The 8,162-nt window shown below is 35.0% G+C and overlaps 1 protein-coding gene across 2 annotated transcripts; it reads left to right on the top strand.

The window, feature by feature from the left end:
• Positions 1-2,603: 2,603 nt before the first annotated feature.
• Positions 2,604-4,298, top strand: LOC120468952 (apoptosis-associated speck-like protein containing a CARD). 2 transcript variants are annotated; one of them, XM_089131723.1, is made up of 4 exons: positions 2,604-2,865; positions 3,062-3,310; positions 3,395-3,473; positions 3,672-4,298. In XM_089131723.1, the coding sequence occupies exons 1-3, from the start codon at positions 2,853-2,855 to the stop codon at positions 3,463-3,465; spliced, it is 333 nt and encodes a 110-aa protein (XP_088987849.1). In that variant the 5' UTR covers positions 2,604-2,852; the 3' UTR covers positions 3,466-3,473; positions 3,672-4,298. The 2 variants fall into 2 exon arrangements, with proteins under 2 accessions (XP_088987849.1, XP_088987848.1); XM_089131722.1 differs by having other exon boundaries at positions 2,605-2,865; positions 3,640-4,298.
• The last annotated feature ends 3,864 nt before the right edge of the window (positions 4,299-8,162 follow it).

Genomic DNA, 8,162 nt, shown 5'->3' with positions numbered 1-8,162 from the left:
TGCGGGTCGATTCGAGTGCAGCAGGACCAGAATCCGATGGGTCTGTGGGGGTGACGTCACTCTTCAGTATCGTCCAGTGGATGGACGTTTCCTCAATGCAGAGCTGGAGAGGCTTCAGTGTGAGCGAATTGGTCCAGTGATCGATGTGACCGTGATCTCAGGGAAACTGGAGGAGGCCCATCTGCCTCATTACGCCTGTTTGGCTCCTGTTTAGCAGAGTCTGACCCCTCTCTCAAAGATGATGTGAAGCTGCTCAGTGTTGAAAATGAGGGAATAACCTTGGAATCAGTGGAGTTGACACGTTTTCATGCCAGAATACTTCAACCATATTTTTCTTCTAAAACAGTACTTGTGATTGCAGTGTATAATCTATGCAGATGATGCAGTGTAAATATGTATTAAATTAATTTTTTGATAATTTTACTGTGTGCACATGCTCAGGTGACCTGACGAAGCCGCTGCCGTTGACTGTAGCGGGTGAGCATGCGGATAAGGTGATCCAGTGCAGGTGGCACACACACCACCTCTCCTTCTTGTCCTCCTCCTCCTGTCACACTCTGGACACAGGCCACGTAGAGCCAGCTCTGAGGGAAACAACGCGTGCATTTATTAATGTATGACGCTGTGCTTCTGTTTTATTGGTATGATTGTGTATTTATGACAGTTCTGATTCACAGTGTGTGGCTGAGATAAATGCAAACCCTTTTTATAGTAACTGATTGACTGCCAGTGCCATGTGTCTGTGCGTCTCATGATCGTGAGCCATATTGGGATGTGATGATTTGCTGTAGTGTGCTTGGCTACATATGCACTTCCATTCAGTAACCTTTATCAAACACTGAATCACACCACACAGAATTGGAAAAACACAGACTCAGTGGTGTCATGTGATCTATCCTGTGGCCTTCCTGAGATTTTATAGCATCTCTGTGTGTCCGCTTTGCACAATCACAGTGCGTCTGTAGCCTCTGGAAATAGATGCAGTTTTCTTTATTTAAGTCATTTCTGATGTATCATTCATTGCAAACTGCTGAGTGAAACCTGTAAGAGAGGAACTGGAACATGTTGGAGTGAGATGTACATGCAGTCCAATGCTTGGCTGAAATATGGATATTTTTATGGCCTATATAAATACTGTATCAAAATTCAATGTCAATGTAATGTCAATGTACCAAGTCAATGTGCATGGATCAAAGTATTGAGTTTTTAAATGTCGATTTATGAAGGGAATCTAAACATCAGTCTATGTAATACTGAAAGAAACTTTAGATTAAATGTTTTGGGCATTGGCCGGCTTTTTAAAATTCAATTAACAAGTGAAATTGTTTGAAACTATGATCTTGCACTTTTTGTGTTTTAGAATATTTGTCTCCCATATTCTTGAATTGTTCATGTTGTATATTTTCTAATGATATAGATTTTATTATTTAATTATTTATTTATTATTATTATAATTATATTATTATTTTTATTATTACTTATTATGTTTTTGTTATTAATGTTATTAATTTTAAATCAAAGCCAAACTAACATTTTGACACGTTTAAGCAGCCCTCTTGAAGTCATATGAAATATTGTGTTGTTCCTGTGTTCCTTTCTTAAATGATATTTGGACATCAGTGACTACATAAAGGCTCATGGGACAAGTTTGTCGTTCCGACAATTGTCAGAATAAATAACCCTATTCTCAAATATGGCTCCATTCATTTGCATTATACTTCAAGGTCCAAAATTAGTTCCCAACGCCAAATGAGATTTTTTAGCTAAATAATTCCTTATTTAGCTAAGCCTGTATGAATGAAATAGTCTATTTTAACGAAAATGTAGTTTTTTTTATAATGGCTGGAGAGAAATAGTTTTTTGTTGTTGTTGTTGTTGTTTTGTTTATAAACACAGACACCTGAGATACACAACCCAGAAACTCCGCCAATGGCGGGAAAGTAAAAAAAAAAAAAAGTTGTATCCATACCAAACGCAAGTCATCCATTCTCTTATTTGATTGAATAGCATACTGTTGCCTACTATTTTTTATTATTTATTTATTTATTTATTTATTTATTTATTTATTTATTTATTTATTTATTTATTTATTTATTTATGCAGTAGCCTAATAACAAACACAAATCAAGACAGTAACATTACAACAATACAGAGGGTTACATTCCATAAACATAACATTAAACAAGCTTAAATGATTGACACAATTTTAGAGTCTTACATGCAGTAGAGTTTAGAGTTCTTCAATGATTTTAAATAGCCTACATATCAATATCTTTCTCAAAAATAAAAAACAGTTTTCTTTGAAAATTTACAAATTGAGAGGGGCCTAATTTCATAGAGTCACCAAAAACATATATATTTTTTGGCTTATAGCCTACAGAAGTCTAAAGAAATATATAACATTTGAAAAGTCAACCCAAAAGATTTTGCAATAGGCTACACATTCCCAAAACAAATGAATAATTGTCTCATCAAACTGATGACAAAATGAGCATAAGGGGAAATACCATTATTGAATTTAGCCTACTGTAGCCTACTAATATAGGCCTGTAGAGCGATGCATTACGAAGACATTACGTCTTATAGCTACGCCCAGTCCATGTTATTTACATTGAATATAAGGCTACTTTCGTTTTTCACGTCCGGTGCTTGCTGCAGCTGTTTCTTTACGTCAAACTAGTTCAGTTGAAAGTATAGCCTATTGTATTTTACCAACGCGTATACGGCAGATTAAAAACTTTTTTTTTTTTAAATTTGTTTCTTTGTTTTTAATTCAAGAGTTATAGCCTAACTTTAGGCAGACGCGGCGGATCATAGCTCACCATTTCGTGGATCAACGTTATTCAAACACGATGAGCAGCTTTGGTAAGTGAGAGAAACGGCGCGATCTAGTTGGCAAACTCAAATATTTGAAACAAATCTAATCTCTATTTTGTACAAATAAACAATTAACCTATTTATTGTCTTTCTTGAAATATATATATATATTCGAAGACTTTCGAAAACGTTTAATTATATTTGTTTCTATGCTATATATCCTAATTCATTGTTTTATGTCCAGAGGCCCAGTTTGTGAATAGGAACCGTGCAGCTCTTATTCAAAGGGTTACTTCAGTGATGCCAATAGTTGATGAGCTAAATAGTAAAGGCATGATCCATGCTGAAACATATGCAGAGATCAGAGCAGAAAGAACCAACCAGGAAAAAATGAGAAAGCTCTTTGAAGCACTGGAAGCCGGAGGAGACAGAGTGAAATATGAATTTTATCATGCACTTAAAATCCATGAACCATTCCTGTTCAGAGACCTGGGTACGAGAATCTACAGTTGGTATTATGAGATTATAAACTCAAACCTCTATATGACCTGTCCTGTCCTGTGGTTGATGATAACAGGTGGTGGCACTGAAAACACAGCTGGAGACAACAGAGAGCAGAACCTGTCGGAGAGAATGCAGCTACAGTGAACTGAACAGTGAGTGTCAAATGCATGTTATGTACTGTATATTAATATACATGTCAAACACTAATGATCTAGGCTATATAATAACCACAAATCACGATACAAATAATAACCACCTGTGTTAGGAATATTCTCACTGGAGAACAAAGCACAACAAAGTATTTTTATTTTTTTACAGATTGCTGATATTCTGTCCTTGGTGCTCAACAGACAGTACTGTGCAAGACTTTACAGACCTAATGTGAAAAAGAGAGAAGATGCAACTACATGAACATGGAAGAAATTTTGAAATGAAAGAAACAGTTCAACTTTGTCATGTAAAAATAAGACATTTGGAACATTTGACCTATGTGTTGCATATACATATACTGTATATTTTTTAGCTGAACATCTTAAACCCATAAACATTTTTATACTGCTCTTTTAATAATATAAAGATAACATTTTATACATCGCCATCTATAGTTATTCGACATAAATATATTCAAATGAAAGCCTTTATATTAATAAAATGGTTTTTAAAAAGAAATAAGGAATGATTTTACAGTGTTTGCAAAAATCCTCTATTGATCTACATCAGTGATGTCACAATTTAGTGTCATAAACTTGCCTTCATGTCGTGCTGCCTTTATATATTTGATTGCCATAATTCATCACATCAAAAAACACATCGAAATAATTATTGTGCATCTGTTTTTTTACATTCCAGTTGGAAGGATTCTCTTCTCCTTGATAAATTGATAACTTTGTGAATTGGTTTACATTGTTCTTTTTTCATTCCTTAATTTTGTAAATGGAATTATTTTCACCTGACTAATAAATGACTAGATTTGATTATTCTGGACTCTGATTTATCTCTAGAAGATTGAAATGTGTCTGATGTGCAACAGCAGAGGCCCATGATCTGAAATAAGCAGATTTCGGTCTTTCTCCTCACTTGCATGAATGTGCAATATAGATGAGGCATAGACGGAAGTCTGAATTTGGCTAGTTATAAACTCTTAGACTTTGAATGATTAGTGTTTTATTTTTAAAGTTTGTGGGTCGTGTAAAAAAAAAAAAAAAATCCCTTATTTTGGGGATGGATTCCGGGAAAGTCTGGATTGTAGGCTAGACATGTGGGAAATTAATGTGGGAAAAAAAATAATAACCTGAAACCCAAGTGAATTAACACAAACATAGAAAGTCAAAAAGTGTTAGGTTGTACGTGCCCTGCTCTCCCCTGCTTCATGTAATTCTCATAAATATATTAAAATAATTAAATCTATTAAAAAGACAAAATCTTTTGAGATATTTTAAAAGTATAATTAAATATTCAAAGTTGGCTTGTAGTTGTGTTAAATGTTTTGAGTAGCTTATTGAATATTTGTTGCAGTTTTACATTTTGTCTTCTAAATGTTTGAAAATATTGATTTATAAAGAAAACATTTTCTTAATTTTCAGTACGTGATTTTTTTTTTGTATCCACTGGTACAAGTGACTTCAGATCTCCTAATCTCTTTCCCAGCCATTGACAGAATTATTGGATAATCGATACAGGCATAGAGAGACAGACAGACATTTTTCAAAAGCCTGTGGGGTTTAAGTATTGTACTGGTCATAGGCTGTTTAGTAGTTTCAATTGGTTATCTTTGTAAAAAAGGAAGTAGGTTGTACTGTTGCCACTTCCATACTAACCAACTTCCTGTAGGAGACATATATCTACATAGTCTGTATCCAATGTGTAATCAAAAGTTATGAACAAAAAAAGGTAACCAAGAAAGTTTACTGTTAACGTTTACTGTTAAAAAATTGTGCAAAGCTATTTCGAATTATATACAACAGAGAAATTACACCACAATTTAGTAAGTGACACCACAATTTAGATGTAAACAGAAGCACTTCCTGTTTCAGTTTTTTAACACTATATAAAAGCTGGGATAAAATATAACCAACAGAACATATAAAACTGAATCAAAAAGTTGAACAAACATCTTTAAGATGTTTTCTTTACATGTGAAATAAAGAAAACAGTTACAAACTGAAACAGGAAGTGTTTCTGGACCAGTGTTGTTTACATCTTGCAAAATGGTCTATACTAATACTAATACTAATGAGACTTGTAACATCTTTATTTTAAATATAAAAATGTTTGCCAGCTAACTTGAAAAATACTTCATTTAAAAATCCGGGATTAATCTCTATCCATATTTTGCATTACACTGGTAACCTACCATCTACCAACAAGTTTGACCTGCATCATTTCACTCTGCACTTGTGGGTTTGAACCAACTGAACCCTTTAAGTACACAAGAACTGAAAATACAAACAGGCAAATGTGCAATAAGTTATAGGTAAATGCTGTCTGTGCAACATTGTAAAGTTTGTGTCGTAATATATATATATATATATATATATATATATATATGGAAACACTGTTTAAAACTGCACATGCCTAGACTTCAAGAAGCAAGCCGTAATATAAGTGAAAAAAGTTATTCAAGCTTTAGTTTATTTTAATAAAAAAGTACAAAGCTAAATTTAAATGAAAAAAAAAAAAATGCACCAGTACTCCGAGCTTGACGTGCAAAATATTGGAGGACAGTAATACTGTTTTCCTTTTGACATATAAATGCATTCTATTATATATTACAAAAAAACATTGTACTACTTAAGACTAAAATGTTAGTCACAGTTAAATTTTTATTCAGACATTTACCACATTGATAATCAAAGCTTGTTTTAAGATCAAAACCGAGAAAGAAAATGAATCAGAGACAAGAATTCAGCGTAACAGAGACTTTCTTGAGATGCAACAGAATTGTAGTTGTAGCACTTTATGAGAGCTGCTTGTACGTATGCACTCTAAAAAATGCTGGTTTGTTTCAACCCAAATTTGGGTCAAATTTGGACGAACGCAAATGTTGGGTTAAAAATGCAATTAAAAAAATGTACAGTTGAAAGTGAAAGTGAAAGTTGGGTTCAAATTTGAAATTACAGTACATTTTTTAACCCAACATTTGGATTTGTCCATATTCTACCCAAATTTGGGTTAAAACAACCCAGCATTGTTTAGAGTGTGGAAACATTCCCGGCACGTATAAGCACAGCACATAAGCACTGCGACACCTTAACATGTCAGTAATGAGGGAGGTTAGATATGAAATAAAAATCTTTTGTGTGGCAACTATCATGTCACAGCCTATAGCCCTGCCATAACATTATCAAAGTCATTTTATGGCAAGCCAAGTACTCAAATCTGAGTGATCCAACATTGACTGGTTTGTTTGACGTGAGAGAGAGAATCCTGCGAGCTCAGCTCTGATTCAGACTGAATATCATCAAATCCACACTCTTCAAACCACACACAAGGTGCAGGAAAGAAAACAGACCATGTCGTATGCTCATTACACTCTGGAGATCTGCAAGAAACACACTAATAATACAAACACATCACTACAAACCTATATGACCAAAACACTAAGCTGAGCATTTAACTATTGCCTAAAAAGTACATAAAGTAATTATTTTCCACTCAACAGAAGTTTTAAAATGAAATAAATTAATAGTAAAGGGTAGTAAAGGGTGATGTAAAAATTATGTATTTTCCAGTCAGAGCTGCTTGATGCTGATGGTGGACAAGGAAGAGAGATTTTCAAGAGAAATTCAACGCATTCTCACCCCAAGGCGTCACCTTTGACCATGCTTCAATATTTGACGTTTTAGGCGCCCTTTAGCGTCACTTACATGACGCGATCCTATGGCGTCAACTAACTGACGCTAAAGGAAAGCGTCAGTTAGAGGACGCGGTTAGGTTTAGGTGTGGGGTGGGGGTAGGGTACACGCAATCCTAGGGCGTCATCTAACTGACGCTAAAGGGCGCCTAAAGCGTCAGATATTGAAGCATGTCCAAATGCTTCCCAAGGCGTCAGTTAAGTGACGCCTTGGGGGTGAGAATGGGCTGGTATGAGAGAGAAAGAGGCAGTGTGTCATTAAAAAAATAATATCATATAAAATGTTTAAATACTAATATCAGCTTACGAGGGATACGGAGCCGGAGTGGTGCTTCGGGGTGGTGGAGATGATTCGGGAGAGGTCCGTGCACCTATACTGCCCTACAAAGCAAAAAGGCAGTAACTACGCAGAGTGCAGAGCTGAGAAAAATGACTTTTGCTAGGGCTTTTTGCAGTACAAACGACTACCATTTTTCACTAAAACGACATGCGTTTAAGATAAGATGTTTTGTCATATAACAAAGGTTGGCTTGAATGTCATGAAAATTGTAATAATTAATGCTTTACCAAAACTGCAGTTACTGCCTTTTTGCTTTGTAGGGCAGAATACTGATCAGAGCGCGCTCTGACACGGAGTAAAGCCTTTATACTCGACTTGACACCACGAGAGAGGCAAATATGACAAGTTGATCATTTCGCCACAGCTTTTTTGTAACAGCGCGCGCGGCGCCGAGAGGATGAGCGACTTCAAACCGAATATGTCGTCGCAACTCTGTCATCATTATGTTAAGCCCGCCCTCCGACTCTATACACGATGTGATTGGCCCTACCAGAGTTGGGGTTTTCCAGCTCAAACATCCTTGATATCAACAATTAATTTTTTTGATATCAACAATTTAATTATTGATATCAACAATTAAAATTTTGATATCAACAATTACCTTTTTTATATCAATAATTAAATTGTTGATATCAAAAAATGTAAGTC

The sequence above is a fragment of the Pimephales promelas genome, chromosome 5 (genome assembly GCF_988280905.1).
Source record: "Pimephales promelas chromosome 5, fPimPro1.hap1.1, whole genome shotgun sequence".
NCBI classification, from domain to species: domain Eukaryota; kingdom Metazoa; phylum Chordata; class Actinopteri; order Cypriniformes; family Leuciscidae; genus Pimephales; species Pimephales promelas.
Note: the sequence above shows the minus strand (reverse complement) of the source record. Positions and strands in the feature narration are given on the sequence as shown.

Bases quoted from the DNA above. Each gene is read 5' to 3' on its own strand.
- LOC120468952 (XM_089131723.1), top strand. The intron at 3,311-3,394 runs GTACGAGAATCT...TGATGATAACAG, and splicing joins ATTCCTGTTCAGAGACCTGG to GTGGTGGCACTGAAAACACA.